The 19276-nt window shown below is 32.9% G+C and overlaps 1 protein-coding gene across 1 annotated transcript in view; it reads left to right on the forward strand.

The window, feature by feature from the left end:
- LOC114331270 (WD repeat-containing protein on Y chromosome) overlaps positions 1-19276 on the forward strand; it is a 97867-nt gene that overhangs the window by 34964 nt on the left and 43627 nt on the right. The window contains exons 5-7 of the mRNA XM_050649188.1: positions 1622-2055; positions 4558-4919; positions 5047-5345. Of these exons, the coding sequence (XP_050505145.1) occupies positions 1622-2055; positions 4558-4919; positions 5047-5345 (1095 nt within the window). The remainder of the gene's footprint in view (positions 1-1621; positions 2056-4557; positions 4920-5046; positions 5346-19276) is intronic.

The raw sequence follows: 19276 nt of genomic DNA on the forward strand, positions 1-19276 counted from the left end.
GGTGAATTTTTATTTGAGTGTTTTTGTTGTAAAGTTAAAATCTTCGGAGTTATAGAGCAATAATTGAAAAAAACACGATTTTCGGGCGCCATTTTGTTTATAAAAAAAGTAGCACACTATCTGAGGACTTTGCATACCTATATTATTAATATATAGGATCTTATAATTCGATTCCAGCAATAAAATTGCTGGTAAATAACTTTTCCCAAAAATGGCCTATTCTCCGATAATCAGCCCACACTATTACTACTCCAAATAGAGTATATATATAAATTAAAAATAAATAAACATTTTCAATATCGTTGCAACCCGAAACTGCAGTCGTGTTGTATTTCTAGTTTAATCAGAGAGTACAGCAAGTAACTCTACCGGTTTCGGGGCTAGTTAGCCCCTCATCAGGAGATACATATGCTTTTCTCTCTGAATGAACAAGGCTAATACAACGAGAGCAGTCACGAATTGCAACGATCGAAATGGCAGGGATGCCCTAGCGACATCTGCTAGAAAAAAGTTTAATCTAATAGCACATAAAATGGTACCACTTTATATCTTACCAGATTAAAAACAATTAAACAATGGAAAACCTTCCCTGGTTACACCATCCGAGGCTTCTAAAAATGCAAGCCATGAGGATTCTGAGAACTATAGGAAGATGAGGGAATTTTACAATTTAAAATTCACATCCCATTTGATCAGGCGGTAAATTTCCAGCGAAAATGTTTCCCTTATATAAGGGTAAATTATATTTATATACTTAGAGTAAATATATAAATTAAAAATGAATAAACATTATTTTCAATATCGTTGCAACTTGAAACTTCAGTCGTATTGTATTTATAGTTCAATCAGAGAGTACAGCAAGCATCTCTACCGGTTTTGGAGCCTCTCATCAGGCGATACATATGCTCCTCTCTCTGAATGAACAAGAGTAACACAACGAGAGCAGTCACGGATTTTCCATTGTTTTTAATCTGGTAGGATATAAACTTTGATGTGTTATTAAAAACTTAATTGCTGACCCATCACCCAAGATATTTGTAATGATCGACGTAGTCAAGCTGTTGGTGATTCACATATATTGGAAGGGGTAAATTTTTGTTCTTTGATATTTTTTATAACTTTTGTTTTCGCAGACTATGGTCCGAATCAGTCATTAAAACAGTGTCGTCTGCATAGCGGATGTTATTTACTATTTGTCCGTTTATCCTGATACCTTTTGAAGAGTGCAATAAAGCGTTCACAAATATTATCTCCGAGTAGACGTTAAACAGTATCGGTGACAGCACACAACCTTGTCTGACACCTCGTTGTATTTCAATTTGTCTTGAAATGTTACAATTGGTCTTGATGATTGCTGTCTGATTCCAATAAATAGCTTCTATAATTTGATAATCTTTTTTGTCATTTCCGATGTCGTTAAATCTTTCTATCAAAGTACTGTGCTGTACCCGATCGAACACCTTTTTAAAATATATTAAACAGACAAAAAGATTTGCTTGTTGATTTTTGCACCCTTGTGCCAGAGTTTGAAGACAGAATATTGCTTCTCCTGTCCCCATTTCTCTCGTTTTAGCATTTAAAATTTTCAATATGTATCTTTTATAATAGACACATTATTTAGGAGGAGTTTGGAGTTTTGCTGTAAGCGAGTCTAACCATCTAGTAGGAACTGGAGGACCGGATTGCTTAGTGAGAGTGTGGAACCCATTTGTACAAGGAAGACCTATATGTACATTTTACGGTCATCACACAGGTATAATCCAGTTGCAGTTTCAAGACAATGGTTCGATACTCTACAGCCTTTCCAAAGATAAATGCATAAAAGTATGGGATGTAGGTGCTCAAGAATTGCTGCAAACGTATTTGGAGCTACCTTCTGCTTTAGGGGATAGGAATCATTTAACCACGTTATATAACCCAGAAAGTAGGCAGTGGATTATAGCTTGTATTATGATAGCAACATTGCCGTTAAGTCCTAAACAGAGCTCCGAACATACAGATGGTAATACGCACACAAGTGGTGTGTCAGTGGTATTGTTCAATCAGCTGTATAGGGTAACATTTTTTATATCCTATTATGTATTAGGTGTAAAGAGCATTTACAATGGTATCCTTTTAATTTTAACTTATATATGTCATCAGCTATTGTCTTGATTTATTACTAATCTGCACCCACGACCGGAGGTACGCTGGACTTCAAACAACGCTGATTTCTCAGGTGTATTATTCTTAAGATGATACAGTAGCGATCAACAGGTAGCCAAAACGCGTTCCAAGATTGCGGCTGTAATTTTGAATATTTTTTCGAGATATTTGGCACACGTATTCGTAATATAATAAAAAATGGCGGTACAGAGCCCAATTTGAAAAATATATTAATATGTGGAAATTACTGTGGCATTACTGTAATTAAATACAATATTAAGAAAATGAGCCTGTACCGCCATTAAGAAGAACAAAAAATACACTTTCTTCAAATAAACTTTTTTATCCGATGCCTAGATTTTGTGTAATTTTGGAACTACTAATGAAATAAAAAATTTTAGTAGTTCCAAAATGACACAAAATCTAGGCATCGGATAAAAAAAAATATTTGAAAAAAGTGTATTTTTTTGTTCTTCTTAATGGCGGTACAGGCTCGTTTTTTTAATATTGTATTTAATTACAGAGTAATATCCACATATTAATATATTTTTCAAATTGGGCTCTGTATCGCCATTCTTTATTATATTACGAATACGTGTACCAAATATCTCGAAAAAATATTCAAAATTACAGCCGCAATCTTGGAACGCGTTTTCGCTACCTGTTGATCGCTACTGTTTCCTCTTAAGTGTACTATGAAGTAATTACAGTGGAACCTCGATAACTCGGATTAATCGGGACCGCGGCCGATCCGGGTTATCGAAAATCCGGGTTAGCCGGAGAATATGGTAAAAATTAATCAAATACGGTATACTTACAGATAAACTCCGTTAGAATTGAAATAACATGAAATATATATAAATATGCACATTACCTACACATCTAAATTACTAAAAACACGCAAACACAAACCTAAGCAAACGGAAGCGAACAATACAATACTGTATTCATACAGTCACAATCGGAACGATGTTTTGTTATTATGTATTAAGAACAGTGAAAACTAGGACCATTGATTAAAAAAGGATTTTTTAAATAGTCTTTCTTAAACAATGCTAACACAGTTTGAAATAAAAAAATAAAGGAATATTACAGACAGGTGCCTGTTGTTTCTGCCGGCTATTATTAATTCTGCAAATTACACAAATACACATTATCTCTCAAATATTATATTACATACATACATTTTTATTCTTGAAATGTTTATCTGATAATTAACTATTTTGATGGGAAATAAGCCACAATTAAATTGAAATAATTTTATTAACATTTCGACGCCCAGAACGGGTGTCATTGTCAAAATACAAAATATGTACTGAAAATCAAAATGTTTATCTGATGAAAATCGGTCCGGGTTAGCCGGACTTCCGGGTTATCGGGGCCGACTTATCGGGGTTCCACTGTACATGCAAACATATTCGCTCCTCTTCTACCGTTAGGTGTCAAGGGAGGTGCTCCTAGCTTTTGATGAATTTTCTTTATTCTTTTCTGTTCTGCCCCATTTTGTTGCTTCTTTCAAGATTTGCCCTTAATGTTGCTGTTCCACTCTTTTATTGGTCTGCCTTTTCTGGTTTGCCTATTGGTTTAGCTTCCTACACTCTTTTCACTTGCCTGTTATGCTTCATTCGTGTTATATGACCGAACCATGCTAATTTTTTCTCCTTTATTGTGTCAAGTAACGGTTTACTCTGTTTTTTATTTCTTTATTTTTCAGTCGGTATATTATCCTTCTTGCCCCTATCGTTCTTCTGAGGTATTTCATCTCTACTACTTGTATCCTATTCTGGTGTCTTCTGTTTGAGATCCAGTTTTTTGCTACGTATGTCAACACTGACCTATATATTGTTTCATAAATTGTCATCTTTGTTTTTCTTAACATTTCTTTTGTTGGTGAGGAATTCTCTATTTAGTACCTGGAGTAGTTTTCCTATAGTCTCTAGTCTGTTGTGGAGATTGTGATATATTTGTGTGAGATATGTGATAATTTTAAATTATTTGCTGGCTTCGAGGTGGTTTCAACCCTGTAGGGGCGGTTTGTTCAATTTTGTCAAAAGAAATAGTGTGATACATGTTTTATGGTAAAACTAAGTAGGTATGGATCCCGAATTTGATTCTATTGACTGGGTTCGGAATGGTTTCAATCCTATAGATTTTGATTAAATAAAATAAAATAAAATAAAAATAAATAAAATTTAATAAAATCACCTAAAATTAAATAAAATTATATAAAATTAACTAAAATAAACATAAAATTAAATAAAATTACATAACATTAAATAAAATATATCGAATAGCATCGAATCAAATAATACAATCGAATCGAAACGAATTGAGTCGAATCTATAAGTATTCACTTCTATCGGCACTTAGCAAGTGCCGATCTTTTTTTTCTCTAAAGTTTATATTTTTTAGACTGTTATAACATGTGGTTTAGACAGCTACATAATTGTTTGGGATCCTTGGGATGGAAGACGTCTTCTAGTGATAAAAGATGCACACACCGTCATGTTACATGGAGAGATAAAGCCAGTTGAAATAACTGCGGCCACATTCGATCCAGGTTGGCAGCGTTTGTTAACTGGAGCACATGATGGTACATTGAAAATTTGGAACTTCAACACTGGTACTTGTTTGAGAAATATGAAGATCGAACAGTGGTGTGAAGTCCAATCCGTCATATGGGTGAAAGGGCGAATATTGGCTATAGGTTGGAACCGAAGAATTACTGAATTCGCTGATACTAACGAAGCTGATTCACCTGGTGGTGCATTTTGGTAATATATTTCTCCTTCTTCTTCTTCTTCTTTTTCTTCTTCTGCTTTTCCCATTATAAGTAATTAATTTGTATACCAATCGTTTTATTTTATTTAAGTTATATAATAAACTTTGGTTTCCGTTTAGCAAAAACTGGGATCTTAGACATACTGAAGATATAAGCTCGGGGGTGGTGAGAATTCCAGAAACATTAGCTACAAGCTCATACGTTGGAGAGTTAATTTTTTGGAGACTTGAAACTGGACAACCTTATAAGAAATTTAACGTTTCCAAGCCAACAGTAAGAATAAAATTATATTACCAATTAGCAAAATCAAAAGAAAAAGCCCAAGAAGAAATGCCTTCGAGAAAAGTGTCCTCAATCCCCCAGAAAAAAAGAACATCAATAGTTTCGTCACGTTTATCTGCAGAGTCCGCACTTTCAGGTAATACATTTTGAGATTTAGTTAATTTCTTCTTCTTCACGTGCCATATCAGAATTATCCGACGTTGGCGATCACCATTGCGAAGGCTTCTCGATCTTCTGCAATATGGAATAATAATAATTGTCCTGCATTTTATATCTGAGTCCATTCACGAATGTTTTTTAACCAAGAAACTTGTTTTCTTCCTACACCTCTACGGCCCTCTATTTTGCCTTTAAGGATCAGTTGTAATATTTTATATCGACTTCCCCTCACTATATGTCTCAGATAAGACATTTTTCGATGTTTAACAGTCTTTAGCAGTTCTCTATCTTTGTTGACCTTCATTAGTTTTTCTTGCTGTCCAGGGTATCTTCAGCATCTGTCTATGAATCCACATTTCCAATGCTTCAATTCTGTTCATGATCGATACTTTTAGCGTCCACACTTCTGCACTATACAAAAGTACGGACCAAACATAGCACTTGACCATTCTTTGTCTTAGTTCTAAACTGAGATGATTATTGCAAAGAAATGACTTCATTTTCATAAAAGTAGTTTTAGTCATTGCTATTCTACGTTTTATTTCTATGTCTGGATCTAATTGGTCCGTTATCACAGTTCCCAAATATGTCATTTTGTGAACTATCTCAACTTGGACTCCGTTTAATTGAAGCTTTGCATCGGGATGTGGGTCACGACTAAACACTAAAAATTTGGTTTTGTTTGAGTTTATTTTAATGCCCATTTCCTCCCCTATCTCGTGAATACGATCAAGCAGAATTTAGAGACCTTCAATATTATCTGACAGAATTACTGTATCGTCTGCATATCTTATCACATTAAGTAGTTTTCCGTTGATTTTTATTCCATATGGCTGTCTCTCAAGTGCCTTTTTAAATAACTGGTCCGAGTAAACATTAAACAATGTTGGTGACAAAATGCAACCTTGTCTGACTCCTCGTTGTATGGAGATTTCATCGGTGTAGTTATCTCCAATTTTGACCGTACCAGTTTGATTCCAGTACAAATTTTTAATGATATGAATATCTTTATAATCAACTATTTATAATGGGAAATAAGCCACAATGTAACCAAAAAAATATTTTATTAACGTTTCGAAGCCCAAATCGGGTTTCGTTGTCAAAATATAAAATACTACTAAAATAAACAAAAATGTTGTTGCTAAGTAAAAAAAAATTCTTCTAATAATTTATTTAATCTGACTCATTTTTATTGGCAATTCAGACGTATATTATACATTTTAAAGTAGAAGACTTTAAAATGATATCATCAATATTTATGAGTTGCGTTCCTGGGACGACTTTACTAAAAGATAGTTCTATCGATTACATGAAATCAATCCCAACTCAAGAATATCCGTCACAAAAAAATATCATATCATGTGATCTGTCTTTAAAAAGACAACCAAATGCAACGATGACAGTAAAATTCCCGCGTTAGAGATTCCATAGTAAATCACGAGGGAAAACCAGGAAAAAACCTCGTGATACTATCCCGACATCGTAAGTATTTGGTCTTACATTTAATTTAATTTTAAAAAACTAATACCAAATTCTGAATTTAATATGTTTAAATTATAAATAATATTAATAATACATAGATATACAATAAGTAATACTAAAATATAAAGTTTGTACTCGATAATATAACTAAAATAACTCGATATGTTATTTACTTACTAATCGTGGTATTTTCTTTCTATTGACTTCCTCTTTCAGTATGGGTTACCACATCCTACTGCATTCTACCGAGTAATTTGCGACACAATTGGTTTCATTTAGAAATTTCATTTCGAAACTAATATCATTTCTAAACAAAATTTAAAACCCACAGTATGGTGGAGATATGTAGATGATGTGTTTTCAATATGGCCTCATAGATCAGAATTGTTGGATACATTCCTGAATATTATAAACGATCAAGAAGAGACAATAAAATTTACAATGGAAAAGGAATACAATAACACTTTACCTTTCCTCGATGTTTTAGTCTCAAAGAAGGATATGAGACTCAAGTGTATAGAAAAACAACACACACCAACAGATATCTTAAGGTGATACAGTAGCGATCAACAGGTAGCCAAAACGCGTTCCAAGATTGCCGCTGTAATTTTGAATATTTTTTCGAGATATTTGGCACACATATTCGTAATATAATAAAGAATGGCGGTACAGAGCCCAATTTGAAAAATATATTAACATGTGGAAGTTACTCTGTAATTAAATACAATATTAAAAAAACGAGCCTGTACCGCCATTAAGAAGAACAAAAAAAATACACTTTCTTCAAATAAACTTTTTTATCCGATGCCTAGATTTTGTGTCATTTTGGAACTACTAATGAAATAAAAAATTTTAGTAGTTCCAAAATGACACAAAATCTAGGCATCGGATAAAAAAGTTTGTTTGAAGAAAATGTATTTTTTTTTTTTTGTTAATGGCGGTAGAGGCTCGTTTTTTTAATATATTATTTAATTACAGAGTAATTTCCACATATTAATATATTTTTCAAATTGGGCTCTGTACCGCCATTCTTTATTATATTACGAATACGTGTGCCAAATATCTCGAAAAAATATTTAAAATTACAGCCGCAATCTTGGAACGCGTTTTCGCTACCTGTTGATCGCTACTGTTTCCTCTTAATCACAAATCAAATCACAACATCAACGTTAAAAAGGGAATTATTAAATCCTTATATGATAGAGCCAAAATTACTTGTTCTAACGAAAATTCATTTTTAGAAAAAAAAAACAATTGTTAACATATGTTTTATTAAAAAATGATTATCCTTTATCGTTTATAAATAAGGAATTGTCAAGATTGGATCAAATGGAACAGAACAACTTAGAACGGGATCCTACAACATTCACAAGAAATAATACGAGGAAAATATCAATACCATATATAAAAGGACTATCTGAGAAACTTAAAACAATAGGAAATAAATTCAACATTTCAATAACATTCAAAACAACAAACACATTGAGATCTATTATATCTAAAACTGAACCAGCAATGACCAAGAAAGAACAAAGAATTGCATTTATAAAATACCTTGTGCGAACAATTTTATTTAGGTCACACATCAAGACCATTAAACGTTAGAATAAGTGAACATCAGTCTTATATTAAAAATAGAGAACTCGATAGATCTCAAATATGTCAACACGCATGGGATAATGAACTTAGAGTTTAATGGAGAGATTCAAGTATAGTCATAAAAGAATCAAATAGTAAAAAGAGCAAAATCAAAGAAGCGGCTCTAATTATGCTAAATGAAACCAATTGTGTCGCAAATTCCTCGGTAGAATGCAGTAGGATGTGGTTACCCATACTGAAAGAGGAAGTCAATAGAAAGAAAATACCACGATTAGTATCTCAATAACATATCGAGTTAGTACCTACAAATTTTATATTTTAGTATTACTTATTGTATATCTATGTATTGTTAATATTATCTATAATTTAAACATATTAAAGTCAGAATTTGGTATTAGTTTTTTGAAAGTAAATTAAATGTAAGACCAAATACTTACGATGTCGGGATAGTATCACGAGGTTTTTTCCTGGTTTTCCCTCGTGATTTACTATGGAATCTCTAACGCGAGAATTTTACTGCCATCGTTGCATTATGGTTGTATTTTTAAAGACAGATCACATGCTATGATATTTTTTTGTGACGGATATTCTTGAGTTGGGATTGATTTCATGTAATCGAATGAACTATCTTTTAGTAAAGTCGTCCTAGGAACGCAACTCATAAATATTGACGATATCATTTTAAAGTCTTCTACAATCAACGCTTCTACTTTAAAATGTATAATATACGTCTGAATTGCCAATATAAATGAGTCAGATTAAATAAATTATTAGAAGAATTTTTTTTACTTAGCAACAACATTTTTGTTTATTTTAGTAGTATTTTATATTTTGACAAAGAAACCCGATTTGGGCTTCGAAACGTTAATAAAATATTTTTTTGGTAAAATTGTGGCTTATTTCCCATTATAAATAGTTGATTATAAAAATGCCACAAGGAAATAGCTTCACAACGAATATCTTTGTTATTATACGGGGGCCATTTTACGGGGTGAATGGAAGCATTGTATTTTCTCCTAACTTTAAAAAATTCTGTGGCAAAATTGGAGAATGATTTTGTTACAAATACTCCTTGTGTTTTATCCTGGAGGTATCCCTAAGATTTTATTTTTTTAATTATCCGAATATTTTTTTGTAAAAGCTGTAAATAAAAACACTGCTTTGAAGGTTTTTTTAATTAAAAATATCCAACGCACTAAAATTAACAACACAAAACAAAATAACCAACAAAACAAAACAATTCAATAGCGGGTATGTCCACCTCTCGCAGCAACGGCTGCTCGCAATCTGTTTGGCATCCAATGTATAAGATGTGTTATCTTTGTCTGGGGAATAGCCCGATATTCCTCTACCAGGGCCATAACAGGGTATCAAATTTATTAACTCTATCATAGAAAGGATTAAGATCTGGGCCATTCTACTTTTATCAATCCGACCTCTATTTAAGATATTTATGTTTATGAGTCAATCAGTGCTTTTATTTACAAAAAATTGTGCAGGTCTTACAAGAAAAGAGATATTCGGATAATTCAAAAAACAAAATCTTAGGGATACCTCCAGGATAATACAAAAGGAGTATGAAACAAAACCAGCCCTGCAATTTTTCCACAGAATTTTTTAAAATTAGGAGAAACTACAACGCTTCCATTCATCCCCGTATAATGCCATCTAAGCAAAAAATTTTTCTTACCGGAATAATATCAAACGACTTCAATACATGTACCTACACACTGATGCAAAAATCTTGAAAATCAGAGTACAAATAATAAAGTTATAAATTGTCAAACTTAATTGAACTTTGTGCCGGTGAGTGTATAGTTACACCAAAATTTTGTGGTACAACAACATGAGTATCATCGTCAAGTCACTCTATATAAATAATTATGTTAATAAAAAAAACTAAGTTTTCACTCTAATAGCACATAAAACAACATGTTATTCTACATCCTACCAGACTGAAAACAATGGATACCTTCTCTGGTAACACCTCCGAGGCTTCTACAATTTGCAAGCCATAACGGATGCTGAGACTAAGGAAGATGAGGGAATATTACAATTTATAATTCACATCCCATCTACTCAGCGCGGTAAAGTTCCAACGAGAACGGTTCCCTTCGTACTCCAATAGGAGTAAACATGTAAATAAAAAATGAATAACCATTTTCAATTTCGTTGCAACACGAAACTACAGCCGCATTATTATTCCAGTTCAATCAGAGAGTGCAGCAAGCACCTCCACCGGTTTTGAAACTTATTAGTCTCTCATCAGGAGGCACATATGCTGCTCTCTCTGACCCAACTAGGACAAACCCTGGCGTGCAGTCACGGATTGCAACGAACGAAATGGCAGGGATGCCCTAGCGGCAACTGCTATCAAAAAACTAAGTTTTCAATCTAATAGTACATAAAACAACATCCAAAAATGTTATTCTACATCCTACCAGACTGAAAACAATGTTAACCTTCTCTGGTAACACCTCCGAGGCTTCTACAATTTGCAAGCCATAACGGATGCTAAGACTAAGGAAGATAAGGGAATTTTACAATTTATAATTCATGTCCCATCTGCTCAGCGTGGTAAAGTCCCAACGATAATGATTATTCATTTTTGATTTACATGTTTACTCCGATTGGAGTACGAAGGGAACCATTCTCGTTGGAACTTTACCGCGCTGAGCAGATGTGACGTGAATTATAAATTGTAAAATTCCCTCATCTTCCTTAGTCTCAGCATCCGTTATGGCTTGCAAATTGTAGAAGCCTCGGAGGTGTTACCAGAGAAGGTTAACATTGTTTTCAGTCTGGTAGGACGTAGAATAACATTTTTGGATGTTGTTTTATGTGCTATTAGATTGAAAACTTAGTTTTTTGATAGCAGTTGCCGCTAGGGCATCCCTGCCATTTCGTTCGTTGCAATCCGTGACTGCACGCTGGGGTTTGTCCTAGTTGGGTCAGAGAGAGCAGCATATGTGCCTCCTGACGAGAGACTAATAAGTTTCGAAACCGGTGGAGGTGCTTGCTGCACTCTCTGATTCAACTGGAATAATGATGCAGCTGTAGTTTCGTGTTGAAACGAAATTGAAAATGGTTATTCATTTTTGAATTATGTTAAAGTTTGTATCACCGAATAGAGAATTGAATAACCTTTCAAATGAGCTAGCACATGACCGCTACTCTCATTTAAAAAACTCATCGATTACGTTATCACACACATATGGATGACATCAATAATATGATATCTATATATGCCAAAAAATCATAATTTACAAATACAAATCGACCTCTTTCGGGATTTGTCTTCAAAATCGCCCATTCCCAAACAAAATAATGCATTTCATAATTTTGCCCCTCACTATACAGAAGGGTGGAGCGCAAATTTATTTTTTCGAATTTCATTTTCGCGGGGTGCGAAATTGATGCGTCTTTCATTTTTGAATGAAAAACTTAGATGACATTTTTTCGTATTTTCAGTCTGAAAAGTGCCCCAAGGTGAATGAAATTTTGGAATTTTGTAAAAAAAATATTTTCTAAAAAAAATTCCATAGAGTCAACAATAATGTTCTATTCATTTATTTAAGCTATTAGGACTATAATATGAAGAAAAAGAAAAAGAAAAATAGTCAATATAAAGTAAAAAAAGAATGTGTGTGTACTTTGTACGCACGTAAGAAGTTATACTTCTATTATATGATTTCTTAAAAATAAATATACTTTAAACAGTTTGTTTGAATTTTTTTAAACACCAAACTAATTTTGTGCTTACCGCTTTCAAAAAAAAAAAAAATAGGATTGCACTGGATTCGAACTCAAGACCCTCGATCTCTAGCCGAATGCTATACCAAATACACTACAAAGGCTGTGTCTGTATCGGTTCGGACGTACCTAATGACAATTCACGGTAACAAACAGACAAGGTGAATTAATATACAATAAAATGTTTTAATAATACTCATCTTACTCCTGAGGAAGGCAAATCCAAAGACACAAAAATTATAATAAATATATTTACTAAAAACACTAATATATTCTTTTCACGCCTTTTCTTGCACTGATATATTTATACATATACCCTATTCCACCAACCTACGACTGTGTTGGATTATCTCGACAACGAATATTTGATTGTGCAAAATATGAAAAACGAAATTAAATTGCAAATTACATTGTTGTTTATTGGAATAATTATTAGAGCCATTTACTTTCGTACTTCTTATGTTGTACACTAAAATATTCGTTGTCGCGATAATCCAAAACAGTCGTATATTCGTGAAATGAACCATAACTAGAAAGATTTAGCAACTAAACGCCATACTCTCTGTGTGCGCATGCGCGCAGTATAATGAAATTTTACTCTTAATCGCGCCTAAAGAAATATAACTTCCAAAAATGATTACAAATTGAAGAATAACATAAAAACTCATTGTGAACGATAGTCTTTCTTGGTATCAAATTTAGGCATCAAAAGGCATGATTTGAGCCTATTATTAATGAATCCGCCTCTCCTCCGTGACCCATAGAGAGCAGCACTTGCTTCTGTAACTAATTTGACATACCTTTTAGAGGATTGTGTGTGACACGGAATTTTTCCGTGATGGCCTATGATATATATATAAATATAATAATATAAATAATGTTTATTCAGAGAAAAGATACAATACATACAATGGTAATACATTAAAATCACTGTAATTCCCTATAAATAAACACAAAAATACCACTTGAAGCAGAATGCTTGTGCAGTGGTCAATTTGGTTCATTATGTAACAAAAATATCCTGAGTAGGTACACACTATCTTTTCACAGGCAATACAATAATATAATATCTATTACTTAATAATAAGAGAACAAAGAAAAAGCAAAGAGCATTACATTGTTTTTTGAATAATTAAATAATTAAAGAAAATAATTATATTTCAAAATCTGGAAAAAATTTAAAAATACAGCATCCCTACGATGTATTTATCAAAAAATAACAGCAACAAATGAGAAAAAAAAACACAATTAAGTACAACAACTATGAGTCCAATATTCAAACACTTGTTTTATTTTCTAACTTCAATTAATTCATGTATTACTGAAAGAGGCGTGTCTATAATATATTTCTTTAATTTATTTTTAAATTGTTTTATGTTCTTGACATTCTGAACATTTATGGGTAAAACGTTAAAGGACCTAGGTCCTAGGTAAGTGAAACAACGCTGTCCAATTGTTTTTTCACTTTTAGGGGGTATCGCTTTATTCCTGTTTCTGGTGGAGTATTCATGCAAGGGAAACTGTAGTGTTTGTTTATTTTTATATTGATATACAGTAACCGCTTTAAAATAAAGCTGCCTAATATCAAAAATATTAGTTTCCTTGTATAATAATTCAGTGGAGTAAAGCTTGGGCTTGCGATAAATTGATTTTAAAATTTTTCTTTGGACGACATTTAGTTGTTCCAAATGATTGCCATACGCCCCGCCCCACCCAAGAATCCCATAGCATAATCTAGATTCTACTAAGGCAAAGTACATAGTTTTTAAAAGGCGCTGTTCTAAAATATTGCTTAAGTATTTAAATTTATAGAGTAAACTTCGAAGGTTTTTAGTCACATTCGCAATATGTAGGTTCCATTTTAAATGGCTATCAATTGTAATTCCCAAATACTTTACAGAATGAGCAGACAGAATATGTTGATCCTTATATCCTTCATTGGATATTATTAGTGTTTCGTAGTTAGGCAGACTTGTTTTGTAAGATCCAAAAGGCAAAAAGAAAGTTTTTGTGAAGTTAACAGTTAGTTGTTTGTGTGCAAACCAATCAAAACAATTTTTTAAATCTTCTTCAGCCAATAATTTTAGATTCTCCCAATTATCTGCAGTATACAGTACAGCTGTGTCATCTGCATAACTAATAATTTTACCTTTTAATTTCATTGACAATAAATTATTAACATAAATTATAAACAACAATGGACCAAGAATCGTTCCTTGCGGAACACCGTACTTCACCACATTTCTCTCACTCATACTTTCATTTATTTTTACCCTTTGTACCCTATTATCTAGATAACTTTCAAAAAATCTTAATACGTTGCCTCTGAAACCTACATCAGCCAAAGTTTCCAAGAGTTGCTTATGGCTTACTGTGTCGAAAGCTTTAGCCAAGTCTAAAAATACACATAATGTGGGCTTACCTCTATCAACTGAATCATAAATGCAACCCATTAGTGAAGCAATTGCATCATCTGTACCTCTGCCTTCAACAAAGCCAAATTGATTATTAGATATGATTTTATGTAGGTCTAAAAATTTTAGCATCCGAGTTTTAATCGCTTTTTCCATAATTTTTGCAAGGCTTGAGATTAGTGAAATTGGGCGGTAATTTTGGCTTAAATCCTTATTTCCTGATTTATATACAGGTTTGATAATTGCGTCTTTAAATTCTGTTGGACATTTTCCATTTTCTATAATTTTATTTAATAAATATGTTAAAGGGGATACAATTTCTCCTGAAACTTCTTTTAATATTTCTGCCTTTAATAAATCAGGTCCGGGAGCTTTATTCAACTTAAGGGATTGAATAATCGCTATAACTTCACTTTCAGTTATTGGATCAAAAAAAGCACTTTGAGCGACTGAGATTCTATTCGGATTATATGATGGCGGTTTTTTTATATTGTTAGCCAGTTTTTCACCAATAGTTGAAAAATAATTATTGAAGGTATTAGCGATATCCAAATCAGAGTTCATAATCCGGTCACCCTCTACTAACTGTTTAACGCCTACAGAATTTACCTCAGTTTGGGTCAGTTCACGAATAACCTTCCACGTATTTCTACTATCGGGTTTGTTAGTAATTACGTTTTTGAAATATTCTGCCTTAGTATTTTTTATTAAATTTGTCAAAAAATTTTTGTAATTTTTGTATTCTTGTTTAAGAATTTCATTATGTGGATTTTGGATCATTTTTTTATATAATTTATTTTTTGTGTCTATTGATTTTATTATGCCAGACGTTATCCATTTTTTCCGTTTAACTTCGTTCCGTTTTATTTTTTTTTCATAAGTAGATTCTTTTATTTTCTTTTGAAGAGTTGTTACAATTTTAGTTGCAATATCTTGTACGTCACGTAAAAGGAAAATTTCGCTCCAATCATACTTTCTTAGTATTTCTCTTAATGTGTTATAATTAATGTAACTATTTTTAAATTTATTAATATTTTTTTTACAAATAATGTTCATGTTAATGTTTAGTTCTCCTATTGTACAGAAGTGATCGGTAGTTAAAGATGTAATAATGAAAGGAGAGCAAATATCTTCAATAGACTCTTTAGTGGATTTAACAAACATATGATCTATACAGCTACCTCCCGATTTATTTGGTCTCGTTATTTTGTTTATTAATGAATGAAAATTATATTCGGACAGTAAATTTAAATAAGTATTAGCGATTTCATCGTCTGCAAGTATGTCAAAATTAATATCGCCAACAATAATGTTATATGTGATTGGTTCTGCTTTTATTATATTTAAATAACTTTCTAAGGCTACAATAAACGCACTTTCTGAGGTTGCAGGCGAACGGTATATTGCTGTAATAAGTATCATTATGTTATTGAGTTTAATTTTTAATTTTAAGAATTTAAAAATGTTAACCTCTACTATTTCCACCTCGTAGTCAAGGTTATTTTTTATGAATATTATCACACCGTCATTTTGATTGAAATTACCCTCGTTATAATGGATATTATATCCTTCCAATTTAAAAATATCTATACATGCCACTTGTCTGGTTTCAGTTAATACAAAACAATCAATATCATTTTCTATTTGTTGTGTGTAAATATTAAACTCATCAAAATTTTTAATAATGGACCTAATATTTTGGTGCAAAATACGAAAAGAGTAGTTCTCATTGGAACACAAATTATATTCGTTTATGGAGTCAACTACTTTTGTATCAATAGGAGTGTAATTAGTGTATTTCAGAAACGAATTCATGTTACAATAATTAATATAGCGTACCAGTATTACTGATTATTAAATTAAAACTATTCTAGAAAACAAAAAAAGGTGAAAAAAAAACTATAAGTACAGTATACAGTAAAAAAAAGTTAATTTTTTGAAGATGCTGCTCTAGTGGGGTAACGATTTGTTTTTCTGGTTTCATCCAATAATGTGTCGGTTACTTCAGCAGTCTTGTTAGTAGTAGTAATAGACAGTTTTTCCAGTGTTATAGATTGACCATCAACTATAAGCCTATTTCCTCTCAACTTCACCGTTTTACCTGACGACCTGAGTTCAGATTGGTATTTTAATAATTCCTTTCTTACTGCTTGTTGAGATGGGGATAGATCTTGGGGATGGCCTGAGATATCCTTTCGGTACTTAAATTCTTCGTAAGTGAAGGTTCTGTCTTGGTTTTCCAATCTATCATATCGATGTAATCATCGGCATCCATATTTAAAGTAGGTACTTGGAAAATATGTAAGGCTCCTATGTATGATGTCTCTCTGATCTTAAATATTCTGCGGAGTGCAACTTCTCTGACGTACTGTCTGTTTTCAGCTAACATTCCTAGTAGTAGATTCTCTGAATGTCCAAAGAATGCATTTCTCTGTGTGACTGGGAACATTCTTCAAGTGGTTTGGCAAATAGAGCTACAGTTTTATCGTATCATATAAATGTTTTGGCACCAAAAATACAAATTGGCCTAGTCTTGATCCTGAACCACATAGGAGCATAGACCGTTAAAATAAATGTGCTTAGTATAATTAGGTTTTCTGACGGAGTTTGGCTTGAGACATATAATCTCAATATCCGATTAACCATTGTCAACCATCTAGGGTAAACTAGTTTACCAGGATTTTTTTTACAAAACTTTCATCACAATGTCCACTATTGATAAACTGACATATTTGTAGTAGATATATTTAATCGGTGCTTAATTCCTGTATCGATTTGGTAATATCGGGCAACGTACATATAATTGCATGAAACGAAACAATGGGTAATACTTCACAGTTAGTAACTGCCTTGCCGATGGCACCTGTGAAACCTTTTGGTCCACTTCTAGTGCCATCTACATGTTGAAAAATATGATGCAATGTCAGTTCATTGACGTGTAGTTGGCATATGAACCATTAGAGTGGAGGTGGAAACTTGATATCCAATAAACGAATAACGCCATCTTTGTTTCCTTGGTTAACGACAGTCCCATCACAACCAACAGCCATTATTTGATTTACATCGATAGAGTTCGAGGAAAGAAATGTCAGAATAGAGTTGCAAAGTAGTCCTAGCTTTAGAACGAGCTTTTCGAGCAAATCGTTTTCAGTAATGAAACCAATGTCGTGGAAAGCTGCAGAAATGATTGCTACTCCAGCACGATCTGAAACCCCAAACCGATTTAATGTTCTGGCAACAACCGGAAATGTGACATCAGTCATTGTGAGTGAAGAAGTGGAAATAATCGATTGCGATTGGAAGTCCTCAATTTCACCGCTTTTGTTCAATGTATCTGGCTGTTGGACATTCGGTCGTATCTTTGAAGTTGTAGGTAATCTAGAAGTACTAGTAATGGATTCCACCCCTATTTGCAAGACTATTTGTTTTTCACGTTGCTCTTGTTGGTGTAATCTATGTAAATCCATCTCAATTTTTTTGGTCGTTTCACGATCTAAACTATTAATCATTATTTTATGGTCAGTTCGTTGGTCGATTAAGAAATTTCGTTCCGGTATTGGAATCTTTCGGTTTCTAGGACAGTTGCAATCTCTGAACTCTAAACATTTGCAAGTTGCAATATCAAACAATTTCTTGCTATCCTCACCAAACTTTAATAGCTTCTCTTTGTAACCGTCTTCGTCCTTCCTGACTTCATAAGGTTTCAATAATGTTATATACTTATCGTGGAAAACTTTAATAATTCTAGCTAATAATAGGTTTGTTCCAACTCGATACAAAACCGTTCTTCAATCGTTATACGCATGGGCAATTACGAATAATTATGCGCAGTAACACATCTTTCGTTACTGCGCATAGTCGTAACCGTTCAAGAACGGTTTTGTATCAAGTTGGAACAAACCTATTGTTTTGTGTTCTACTTACTTATAATTGAAATTGAGTGGGAGAGTGAAGGTCGACTCCTGTGACAGGTTATAACTCTTTTGTTGCAGCGTTAGGTCGGGGTTTGGCGCAAAATTCAAAATAGATCAATTTAAGTAGCGCTGGGGCAGTTATTCTGATAAAAATAGAAATAAGTGTTATTGAAGTTTTCGATTCATATCCTAGAAGCGAATTGATACCGCACCCCGCGTAGGTAAAAAGGCAAAAATTTTTTTTTCAAATTTCAAAATTTGAATCACGTTGGGGCAGATGTTAGTCATAATATAAAAAAATGACAATTAACTTTTCCAATCCTTTCCCACAGTAGCGTCGATTCCGCACCCCGCGTTTGTAAAAATTATTATTTCATTTTTCTCCATATAACAGCGCTCCACCCTACTATACAGGGTGTATCAAAAATACAGGTCATAAATTAAATCACATGTTCTGGGACCAAAAATAGTTCGACTGAACCTAACTTACCTTAGTACAAAAATGTGCACATAAAAAAAGTTATAGCCCCTTGAAGTTACAAAATAAAAATCGATTTTTTCCAATATATTGAAAATTATTAGAGATTTTTTATTGAAAATGGACATGTGGCATTCTTATGGCAGGATCGTCTTTAAAAAGAAATAAAAGTGAAGTTTGTGCACCCCATAAAAATTTTATGAGGGTTTTGTTCCCTTAAACCCCCCAAATAATTGTGTACGTTCCATTAGTTAGGTATAAAAAATGT

Source organism: Diabrotica virgifera, chromosome 4 (genome assembly GCF_917563875.1).
Source record: "Diabrotica virgifera virgifera chromosome 4, PGI_DIABVI_V3a".
NCBI classification, from domain to species: Eukaryota; Metazoa; Arthropoda; class Insecta; order Coleoptera; family Chrysomelidae; genus Diabrotica; species Diabrotica virgifera.